A 12201-nucleotide genomic window follows, 5' to 3' on the forward strand; every position below is an offset into this window, starting at 1 on the left:
ATACAAATAAGATTCCATGACATTTCATATTTTCATAAAACACCTAAAGACAGCAGCAGGTTGTCCTGATACTTCTGCTCATCCTCTCTGGTAGCAGCTGTACAGAGAACAACACAGTTTTAAATTCTAACTCAGTTTGTGCTTCACTGATGAAGGAAGCAGGGAGAAAGTGACTTGGCTTCACGCTTGGAGCAAATGTGAATTTTCTGTGGATTTCAGTGTCCAGGATTTAAACCAGTAAGGGATTTTCTTCAGTATATCCAAGATGGCTACAGAAACCCTGATCTGACTCAAGAGCTCTTCTGACACTATTGATACGCGCTGACAGTTCTCTGGCTGTGACTCAATTTATTCAAATCTGCTTTCTCCGAATGCACATCTGACAGCAGGACTTGCTCCATTCAGCCTGCAGCAGTTCCACAGGAAAGATGTTGTGAAATTGGCCACACATCTTCGCAACGCTTCCACTTCAACATTTTTCCCGCTATGTTCAAATGTATTTGTCAGCTTCCTAAGGAGTGCAGTGTCCATAACAAAGGAGACGAGACTTACATGCAAAAATTGAGAGACCTTGAACTGCAGTGGCAAGAACAACTCTGGTGTAATACCAGTGCCAAATGGCATGGGCATTAAAAGCACACTCACATCAATACTGACAGACTTAGGAGAGACACAGAGCCTGCAGGGTGAGGTATTCCCAAAGAAGGTGAATTGACAGTGCAAAGGAGAGTTAATACCAACCAGGTGCTCAGTTACTTTATCAGAGCTGCCCCTGTTTTCAAGGCCTGAAAGGATAGCTCAGTGCCAGAAAGACATCCAGATCATTTGGCTATGCTTGCTCTTATGGGGCACTGTTTTCAATTTCCATCCTAGTGGGGTTGCATACTACTGACCAGTTAAAACCAGCACCTGAGCTACACAACCGTGTTTCAATGGCAACACTGGACAGCTGTAGGTTCTGCCCTTCCCCTCCCCCAGCATGCTCCTCAGACACACAGCAAACTTGCACTTGCACCAAAACTCACAGCCACACCCACAGTTTAACCACCTGCAATAATTTTGGCCCTGGCCAATCTAGCCCTGGGTGCATTGTGCAGCAAGAAGCCATGGGGGCCATGCTTCTCCCCGGCTCCAAGCATCGCTCCAGAGGCCACACAAGCTGTGCGGTCAGGCCGTAAAGCTCAATGGCACGCAGAGATCAAGTCCTACCCACTGAGAGCACATGTCCTTGTGGAAGGGGCTGATGAGCACTGGAGCTGGAGCAAGGGAAAGGGCAGGTCTCTGCAGCTGGGGGCAGAGGAGAGGGGAACAAAGTGGGTGTGTGTGTTTGGGGAGAAGGGAGCAAGGAGGGTGTTCTCCTTCCACAATGGGCTGTGGTGGGAGCAGTGCCTGCCCAGCAGAGGAAGCAAAAGGCAGGGACCTCAGCGAGCACAGTTCCCTCTCAGTGGAACAGCGAGTTCTGCTGTTGGCAGCGATCCTCCTCTGGGAGGTTCCTGCCTGCTCTCCTCACACGGAGCTGCTTGTTCCTGTCCTCTCAGAGGCCTTCAGTCTCTAACGTGGGCCACAGCAGCTTTCTTTCCCATGCTCTGAATGAGGAGGGGCAGGTTTTAAGCAGCACTGGGAGGATTAATTAATATTTTAGCTGTTTCAACCATCATGACTTCTGGTTGCATTCATGAGACAAAATTAATAGCCCTGCTCTACTGAGTTGCAGAAGTGCAATACCGAGATGTGACTGCTGGACACAATCACTGCTTGAGTCACTTTGTCATTTTTTCAGGTAGCTGCAATGGATGGACATTCTCTAAGAACCATTGGATTAAATATAAAGAAGGACACATTTCAGGCAATTTGAGAAACTTTCTCCTTTTATTATTTCTTCAAACATATATATGTAGATACTACTGAAGGGCAACTACACCAGGGTAGCTCAATTGCCTAAACTAAGGGTAACTGGGAAATAATCTCACACTAACAATCCTAAAGGACGTCTTGACGCGATGATGAAGAAACTAGTTCCTACTATGAAAACTTGGACTACCTATTCTCCTATGGTAAAGGGAGTTAAAACTATTATCTTCACTTCTACAGACTGAGATGAACTACATCTTTACAAAACCATTAAAAAGTACATACAGGTCACTAAAAAAACTACATTAATTGTCTAACAGGCTTGGTTTTGGTCGTCCAGGTGTGCCAGGCAACCTCGCAGCATCACTGTCTTCCATGAGGATGTGCAGGTGGAGCCAGTTTCTGCCTTACAGACTTTGGGCAATATTGCAACAGCACCATCATGAGTGGAAGGTGAAGGGCAAGGCAACGCAGAGATGTGTGTCTGCACAGTGAATCCGTGTGCCACAGCATCTTCCTTCCACGGGAGCAGGAAAGAAGCTTCAGGATTGCCAGTGAAAAAAGCAAGAATTATGCAGTGCTCACGTGGCTGCCATCGGGTGTGAGCCCCGCCAGCACAGCTCTGTGCAGGGAATTCCTCTCAGTGGGTGGAGAGCAGCATCCAGAGGCGGAATCGCAGCTGACCGTAAGCTCTCATCGCCTCTGCGTGGGCGGCCGGATCTCGGGCCAGGTGCTCAAAGAGGTTGAGCGGCTCGACCGTTCGCATTGCCGGCGGCAAGCTGATCTCTGCAGGAAGGCTCTGGTTGCCCAGGACAAAGTGCTCCAGGCGTTTCAACTGCAGGCAGCGGTGCAGGTATGCCATGATGTCCCACAGCCGCCGCGCAAATTCCCTCCTGCGCCACTGGCACAGCGGTACGGTGGTCAGCACGTGCATGACCACAGTCTTCCAGGTCGAGCTGGAAAAACCTGTGCCCCTCAGGATGCAGGTGAAGAGCTGCAGGCATTTCAGGTGCAAGCTCTCACACGGCACCTGCCTGGCGATGTGCTGGAAGAATTTTGCCTCTGCCACAGCGTACGTCTCAGGCCACGCTGTGCTTGCGATGGAGTCGGCCTCAGCGGGCTGGCTGCTCACAAAGATGCTGGAGCCGCCTTTCTGGGCCTCTGTGGGCTGGCTGACCACAAAGATGTCGGAGTCCCCGTGGCGCACCCCAAACAGCATCTCCACCATCAGGCTCTTCTTGCCTTTGCTCAGCCGGAATTGGCAGGACCGGCTGCAGGGCTGAAACACCAAGTGCCATGAGTATGACTGAGGCAAATGCAGCCACGAGCATCTCACCAGCTGGTAGAACCAGTGGGAGGTTTTCTCCACGTCCAGGTAGGAGCCGGTGCAGAGTGTCTCTAGGAGGCTGGGCTTCTGCTTCCGCCGCAGCTCCTCCTGCGAGTGGTGCAGGAAGCACAACAGCTTCTCGCCCAGCTGCTCCCTCTCGCACGTGCACACCAGCTCCACACGGACGCAGAAGGTCCTTGCTGCCATCTGCCCTGCACTGTTCAGCTCCAGGTGGAAGGCGTGTCCCGGCGGGGGATTCAGTGGGACCAGCACGCGGTACACCACGTCCTGCTCACGGGGACTCCAACCCTCAAAGGCACTGCCCACCCCGATGGCTTCTTGAGGCACCGGGTAGAAACTATTGCTCACGCTGTCAATAAAGACACGCGTGAAGCTCTCCATCAGCTCAGCTGCCACTGAGCGACCTCTCTCCACGTCCTCGACAGGACACTGTATGCGATCCACTAAAAGGATCCCTCGCTTATTCCCAACGTCACAGGCGTCTTCTTCCTCTTCAATTCCACCACGGCTGCCTTTGTCCTTGCCAGCACCACTGCCTTCTTTTTCACTGGCAGCCACATTTCCACCTTCTTCTTCTTTTCCATCTTCATTCTTCTCGCCTTTCACATTCTCATCCCTGTGTTCTTCATCCTTCCCATTCTGATCACTGGTTCTGTGTTCACTGGAATGCCTGTCTTCCTTCACCTTCATATCGCTGCTTTCTCCTTCATTTGCTTTATCAGCACCTTCTTCAGTTGAAGCAACATTGCCGTGCTCCTCTCCATTTCCATCTTCATTCTTTTCTCCCTTCATATCGGCAGCACTGCCTTTCTCATCTTTGTCTCCAACATTGCTTTCTTCATTTCCAACGTCATTCTTTTCTTCCTCAGTTGCAGCAAAACCACAATGGTCTACTGCATTCCCACCATCACTGTTGTCTTCCTGTCCTGTCCAATCACTGCTTCTCTGTTCACTGGCATCACTGCTTTCCTCCACCTTCAGATCCGTGTTTTCTCCCTTTCCATCTCCCTCGTATTGACCTTCTTCTACATCATCATTGTTGCCTGCCTTCGTATTTGCATCATTGTTTTTTTCTTCATTTCCATCTCCTCCTTTCTTTTCAGCATCATGGTCTTGTTCCACCTGCACATCCTTGTTTTCTCCTTCATTTGCTTCAGCGTGGCCTTCTTTATCTCGAGCAACATTGCCAGGTTCTTCTTCATTTCCTTCAGCAGTGTTGCCTCCTGGCACATTCCCATCACTCCGTCCTTCATCTTTCTTTAAGTCGCAGGCATCTTCATTCTTCACATTTTGGTCTTCCTTCACCTTCACATCTTCATTTCCTTCACTGGCATCATCTTCCTCTCCTTCATTTGCAGCCACAGGACTGCCTTCTCCTTCATTTTCATTACCGCTGTCGTCTGCCTCCACAGTCATATTATTGTTTTCTCCATCTTCCTTTGAATCAATAGTGTCTTCTTGCTGTTCTTTTCCTCTCTCATCTCCTAGGGTCTTGCAGGAGGTCTGGTCCTTGCCGCTGCTGTTGGTTTTGCTGGCTTCAGGACTCCTCCTGCAGCTAAACCACAGGCCCAAGAGGAGCAGGAGTGCAGCAAGAGCCCAGAATGGCCACTGCTGCAGGGCACCAAAGAGCAGGGCTCCCCAGCCCTCGTCCTGCTGCTCCGGGGGCCCTTGCTCCAGCTCCTGCAGCAGCCGAGCCATCTCGCGGTCGAGCAGCTCCTCACGCTCCTGCATTCGCCGGTGCGTGGCCTCATCCAGCCCATCCCCAGCTGGCTGGGGGTACTGGATCAGGCTTTGCACGAGCACGAAGAGCAATGACAATAAAGCCATGGTCTGCAAGAGGACACACAGAAGGGGTTCAGTAGGGCCGGAATGGAGGCAGCCAGTGCGGGGCAGGAGCCACGGGGATGTGGCAGCAGGAAGGAGAGGGCCCCCGGCAGCTGGCAGGAGGCAAGGCCTGCACCGCTGCCCCAGCAAGCACCGAGCCTGAGCAAGGCGCTCCCGCCAGGGGCTGGGCCCTGGATGCAGGGACAGAACACACGCCCCGGCTGCCAGCGCTTCTGCCCCAGCCCTCCCCCAGCCCTGCCTCCCCACCGCCTGTCGTGCACTCACCGCTTGCCCAGGCTCTACTGGGGGCAGCGTCAACCAATGGGGCCTTTTATAGCTGCCCCCGTTGTGACACGGCCCCTGTGCTGTCACAGGCCCCAGAGCGCATCACAGGCCAGCCCCACCCGCCATCCCCAGCCCAGGAGCTCCTCATGGCCCTGGGCACCCAGAGCCTCAACAGACACAAAGTGCAGACCCATCAGTCGTGAACCTGGGAACCCCAGAGCTTCCCTGTACAAAGCAGGCACAAGCGCCCTCCCACACAAACCCTTGTCAAATATAAATTTGTGTGACATGATCCATGGATGCTCTTGGTATATAGGTGTAAGCTTTTATTTAATCTTGGAGGGGGACATTTTTTATTAATAATATTTATATTTATTACTTTTGGGGCAGGATGTCATATAGGCTAATGTTTTGTTACAGATTTAGTGAGAAATCTTTCTGAAAGAAATCCAGGCTGCTTGAATGATGCACAGGAAGACGTAACACCCTCCTTAAAGAGGCCCAGTAAGTTAATTACAAAATTTTGGTGTCTTCAACAACCTCTCAGCTCTTAAAACTCTATGGTTCAACACAGTGCAAAATTCTGGGATAGCCAGGATTTTGTTCAGAAAGTAGAATGTCTCCTTTTTCAAATTTGTAGCAAAGATGTACATCTGTCACTCCCACCATCTTCAAAATTGTCTGCTTTAAACAGAGTTAACCAATCTCTCTGACTTGTCTGATATTGCGCTGGTTTATTAAAGGAAATTCTGACTCTTTCTGCTATCTCTGTGTATTTATCTCCAAAGGACTGTGAGTACGGAAGAGTCATCCCCTATGTTCCTCAGCTCTTCTTTGGGGAACTCACCTATAAATGGAACTGCAGAAATGGGGAGGGAGGAAAAGGAAACAGGATGTGAATCGAGCACCTGCATAGTGACCACAGATGTCCACTGCTAGACAGACACTGATGTCAGGCAGATCATGCCCTCCAAATAGTGCTCAGAAAGAGAACAAGTTTGGGATTTCTGAAACTGCTCTGAATTGGATTTGCTTAAACAGATGTCATTAGTAAAAGTAATAAAGAAAGAGTTTTGATCCCTCTTCCAAGCTGATGCCACTTATCATGTATCTTCCCTGCATTCTTCTACGGAAGCTGTTTTTGATGTTGTCCTGTCCTTCTTTTTATAAGGGAGCAAAAATACTTTGTTAAGTATTACCCTTTCAGTTTTGTTTCCTCTCATCTTCTGAGATACAGTAAAGTGAACATTCAGCAGAATAGTTTTGTATTTTTTGAACACAATTCTTCTTTTATCCAATTGAGGCCCTTCTGTGATCATGAAAAACCAGAAACTGTTGTGAACTACAGTTTACACTCATAAGAGGTTGACATGGGTCAGTTCTCCAAGGTTATTCTTAGTTCAACTGCTGTGTAAACTGTTGATGTCACTGACTGGAGGCTGCTCTTCAGGACATTATATATATGATAATTATATGACAGAAAATGCAACATATAGTTGAATCTGACCTTCAAGTTCACTAGCTTAAAAAAGGAAAAAAATGTCTGTAAGAAATTTGCTGCTTTTCCCATTACTAAGATGTAATAAATGCCTTCAAGTTTATACTCAGTCAACAGCATATACACGTGGACAGCAGTGCCCATCCATCTTCAAGCTAGGGTACATTTTAAGTCTCAATGATCACTGCCTCCAGAAAGCATTTTTGAGACAAAACAGGCAAAGTCTTTTGCATATCTAGACAATCATCCAATACTAGGATCTTCACTCTCACATAAACACTTCATGTTTTTCCACAGAGGAATCTGAGATAGATTTTTCTGAGAAATAACAAACCACCAAAAATTAATTAAATGACAAACAAGGGAAAAGCACCACTTCCTCACTCAGCACATTTTCCTTGATTTTCATTAAGCATTCAGATTTACAGATGCTGATATTGCCACAAGAGCAGTTTTTTTCTGGTTTAACTTCCTCTTCCAGTAGAGCAAGCACAGCTGCAAAATGCAAGCTCATTTCCAGGCTCTCTTACACATCACCAGTTTACCACATTCCAACCAGTCATAGCTGTGCAACACCCCGTCAGGGTACTGGGATTACTGCAGTGTCACAGACAGTTTAAGTGAGGCTCATGGAGCTGTACAATTTCAACTATGTTTTATATGTATAATTAAATGATGCATGACATGGAAATAAGCCAGCTGTACTGAAACTGAACAAACTAACTGCTCTGATGCAACAGTTAAGCATCTCATCAGTTATAAAATGAAACAGGTTTAAAGCAAAAACAATATAGAGAACAGAATGCTTGACACTGTTAAATAGCACGGTCAAAGGATAATTTTTGAACATTAAGGACATGCACTCACCCAGTCAAATTTTCAAAAGAATTCCTGGCACCAAAATGTTCTCTGTTTGCTTTTTCACCATGTTTTAAGAATGGATCACTCTGGGGGAAGAAAATCCTGTGCACAAAACACTGTGTGAAATGAAACAATCCTTAAACATGGCTAATTTCCATGTGGAGCTGATGATTTAGCACTGTCATCCTTCAGCAGAGGAGAAAGAACTACCTGTCTTTAGTTTACTTAGGTAAGATGAAAAAAGTGAGGAGTGTGAATTTGATCTTGCTTCAATTTACTTCAGTGGAAAAACTCTTGCCATGACTTCAGTGAGAGTGAGACTGCATCTTAATTCATTCTATATGGAGAAAAACAAATCAGCTGAGAATAATGCTTTTGTTTATTAGATGTAAATTACTACCATAGTCGTTTTTAACAGTGCTAAGTAAATCCTGCTTTAAAAGCCAAACGTTGCCTTCAGTCATGCTTATTCCTCTGTACTGTGTCACAATGCAGGATTCCTGGTCCTCTGACCAAGTCACCGCTGTCACAGTAAGCATGGCTTGCTCTGGGGAATGGCCACATTCCCACACGGGAATGATATATGTTTGTGGATGTCACTGGTGACAATGTCCAAATCTGGGCTAGGGCATGCCCCCCAGCCAAGAAACTAGGGTGCACACTTTTGTAATATAAATGCATTCACTGAGAACACAGACTACACTTACTAAAATGTCCATGAAAAGCAGCCAAGTAAATCAAATCAATAGGGTTAAATTTGCAATTAGGATTCTCTCTTTCTGCAGGAAAATTTTAGGATAGCCACAAATTGAGAAAAATTTGATTTTTTTTCTTCTTTTTCTCAGAAGGCAATCAACCTTCTGGTCTGGCTATTCTTTACTTCTCCCTATGAAGTAAAATCTAAAAAGACACACACACGATATTTATGGAAGGACCTCCCAATGAATTAGGAAAAATTATTACTCAGAAGATAAAACAGAAACAAGACTGTCTACACTGTATGAATTAAACGTACATGAATTAGGACACAGAGCCTTCCATTCTTTAGTAACAGAACTGATGCTGTCCTGAAAATGACATTAATGAATTAGACTGGTATATGAAAACCTTCTGCATCTGCTCTAAAGGTTGGAATGAGGATGTTAAATGAGGCAGCAGACAACAAGGATGTGCTGCTTAGGGAAGCTGAATATCACTTCTGTGCTTGTGGAGTTCTGCAGTTTGGATGAAGGTCACAGGTTATCTCCAGCTACATGAAAATGAGTGATAAATACACACTGTTGGTCTTAGACTGAAAGCAGTACTAGGCAAAGAGAGTCAAAATATGGAATATTACTCAAAATCATCCCCTGGTTTTCTAAAGATCATAATCTTCTATTAGAAGAGTTTGTTACCTTCTCCTAATATTAAAGCTATAATAGTAAAAGCACCTCAATCTTGTAGAAGTATCTAAGATACACAGATTAAGTAAAGTATATGCAGTGAGAGCACCCTAAAAACATCACAAGAGGAGTGACAATTTCTGGGATAGTAATGACATGAACAAGTATCTAAATGTTAAGTCTGAGTGAATAAGAGAATTTTTCAACTAATGGATCAGGGAAAATGTGAAAGGATGAGATATGTGATTAAAGATCATAGTGTATTCGATTAACACAGGTGGAGAATATATGACTTTGATTCTGTATTACAACATATTTTAATTGATTTGTGTGTAGTTTTAGTTTTATACATGCACAATTTTTTAGAACACATCTTTAGACTGGAACAAACAAAGGAAATCCATTGTATGACTTTACATTGATCCCAACATCACTCACTGGAATATCTTAATATTTCCTGCACAGATTCCCCATTCGTTAAGATGACAACCTTGAGAAGAAGGAAACCTATAACTGCCATTCAGAGAAGGTCTAAAATTTTAATTGCTGTTTGAACACAAAGGAGCTTTGACATGCTGTGGTTCACTGAAGCACTCCTGCAGTTAATAGACACATCTTCAGCCACCCTACCCTCTCCCTCTTCCTCCATCCACCACTGATTGATGCAACTGGAAGATTCAGTAACTGCAGAGCAAAGTCCTGCTTACTTCCAGCTCTCCTGCCCCAGCAAATGCTCAGCTCTTCTGGGAAGATGGAGCTATGCCATAAACACATTGCACCTGAAAGGAGATGAAACCTTCCCTTCAAAGACACATGTGACCAGGTTTTTGGAACTGCCTGATGTGGCCAGTTCTCATCTGTTTTCCATAAAGAAGGAAAAGAGCCCTGTATTCTCCTCTTCATGATAGTTCAAGTATTAATTCCAAAGAACAGAGATGCCAGGACTTGTCAGTGACATGACTAACAATTTTATGAGAACTGGCAAAACAGTTCATTTCTCCTACATCTTATTCTCAGAAACCTTGGAATTGTTTTGTCTGAAAGATTTGGGGGGAGGAAGGTAGACTTAATTCTCACAACTATATTAAATATTCAGTACATCTGATATTCTGTTGTCAACACGCAAAATATAGTTTAATTATGATAAGCCATACTGGAATCATTTACAATACATAAATGTGAAAAAACAGCATTAAATTATTTCTTGTTCCATGTGGAAAAATATACACCTTCCAACCCCCCAAGAAAGTAAGACAAGGCACAATAAATTCTGGTAATTCTCTTTCTTCTGACTTTTCAGTTCCATCACAGCTCTCAAAACTAAGATTTATGTGCTATTTTGCATCTGTATCTGTTGTTGATTTTCCCCCCCTACAGGGATATAGGTGAATAAGTTTGGACAGGAAACGGTATCCCTCAAGCCAAACTGAAAGGTTTATAAAGTTGCTAATAAAAGTTTGGGTCAGGGCCTAAATATCAATCATCTGCTCATTGTCTTTTTAAACGAGCTCAGGCATTTTCCCAACTGTTCCCAGCAGGTCTCTGCCACTATTTTAAACTAAGATTTCAGCCATTTTTTTTCCCCTGTGTTGACCTCAATAATTTTTCTTTCTCCCCCTCTTTACCTGCCAAAGGCATCCATCAGGATTTTGCCAAAGGCTATCTGCTTTTGAAGTTGAGAGGCATTCACTAATCGTGAGTGTCAAATCCACAATAAATGCCATCGCCATATGGTATATGCTGCTTTTGGGAATTATCTCAAAAGGCCTAGCTGTGAGAAGGCCGGCTGTATGTTAGGAGGGTTTTACTGCTAACTTTCGTAACTCATGTCAGGTCTTTCAGTTTCTGTATTCATTGGCTTCAGTGAGTGCAACTGTTTCCTGAATTTATAAAAATGTTGTCAAGATCCCTTGATCTTGCTTCCTCTGTCTCTCTCACACAAACACATCCAAACACATTTATATACACAGTGGAATAGCATGCACAGTGGCATGCAAATCTAGCAAAAGAGAAGCTTGTAAATAAATAGCATGTCATTCTGCTTACTCAATAAATTTCTCCGGGTGTTAAACTCATGATAAACATATCATAAGCCCCGATGAAGGCTTTACAGCCTGTCCCATCACACCATCCTGAGTGTAACTCTGCAATGCATAGGAAGACATAAGTTTGAAAAACAGAGCAGAAATAGCTCCCATAAGGGCAAGGTGCTGACACAGCTGAAACATAACTAACTGGAGAGCATTTGTTTTCACTAAAGAAGAAAGTATCAGTGACACATCTCTGTGCCTGTGGAGGTGTACTGTACATTCAAAGCAAAAAGAAATCTACCTTCTTTAAAAAACTATCCATTAATACATAAATATGTCTGTGTTGAAATCCCTCAGATGGTACCATTCTTAACAAGAACTACACACAAGACTAAGAAATTCTGCAGAGAACCACGCTTTTGTGATCCAAAGAGGCAAGGAGAAAGAAAACCACATATGAAGAGTTTAACATACCCACTTAGTGATAGAAAAAGAATTATTACAAAAATAAATGTCAGTCCCCTTGAAACACTCGAGTCAGCTCTCTCAACTTTCTCTGATGCTGTAGGAAGGTGTGAATGTCCTCCATGTCTCACATCATCCCCACCAGCCACATAGGAATGTCTCCAATGCACCTCAGAGTGTTTCAAGTACCACTCCCCTCTAAGTTATGTATAGTCTGTTAACATCCTCTTGGAGCAAACAGAAATAATACTTTTAAAAGACAGTTATACTTCAGAAACATGTGCCCCGACACAACAAAAAACCCAGATTTTAATACTGCCCCGAGGCAGAATTCATCCATCTTTAAGGCTTCTATTATGTATTTCCTGGTTAGTAATACAAAAAGAACTGCTGGCAGTATCACATCGAAACGAAAGTGGCAGCATCAGAAAAACTACTGAAAAGTTTACCTTTATAGGAAAGCTTCAGTCTTGGGATATTTTGTTTTGACGTTCCAGTGACTGGAAGGAACAGCATCACTAAAGACAGCAGGCTGCAGGCATGTGGCACTTGCAAAGCTCTCATTCTGCTCTCCTCTTCTGTATCTTCTTTTGTACTATGGTGAAATATCTCCCCACTTTTCAAACAATCCAAGTTTTATCTGGAAGAAAAAAAGAA

General features: G+C 44.6%; 1 protein-coding gene and 1 long non-coding RNA gene across 4 annotated transcripts in view; both read right to left on the bottom strand.

Annotated features, from left to right (window-relative positions):
• Nucleotides 1-1028: 1028 nt before the first annotated feature.
• On the bottom strand, nt 1029-8713 carry LOC120411866. Its single transcript, XM_039570415.1, has one exon. It carries the CDS (start codon nt 5024-5026, stop codon nt 2492-2494), a length of 2535 nt encoding a protein of 844 aa, XP_039426349.1. The 5' UTR covers nt 5027-8713; the 3' UTR covers nt 1029-2491.
• A 135-nt stretch (nt 8714-8848) lies between these two features.
• Nucleotides 8849-12201, bottom strand: part of LOC120411960 — a 44598-nt gene continuing 41245 nt past the window's right edge. The window contains exons 2-3 of one of the 3 annotated variants that reach the window (XR_005604572.1): nt 11994-12184; nt 8849-8916 (exon numbers count right to left, since the gene is read on the bottom strand). This is a non-coding gene — a long non-coding RNA (uncharacterized LOC120411960). Of the gene's footprint in view, nt 8917-9651; nt 9829-11993; nt 12185-12201 lie in introns of those variants that run through there. The other 2 variants (XR_005604571.1, XR_005604570.1) reach the window with 2 other exon arrangements.

The sequence above is a fragment of the Corvus cornix genome, chromosome 1A (genome assembly GCF_000738735.6).
Source record: "Corvus cornix cornix isolate S_Up_H32 chromosome 1A, ASM73873v5, whole genome shotgun sequence".
NCBI lineage: Eukaryota > Metazoa > Chordata > Aves > Passeriformes > Corvidae > Corvus > Corvus cornix.

Coding starts and splice junctions, on each gene's coding strand:
- LOC120411866 (XM_039570415.1), bottom strand. CDS start 5,026: ATGGCTTTATTGTCATTGCTCTTCGTGCTCGTGCAAAGCCTGATCCAG.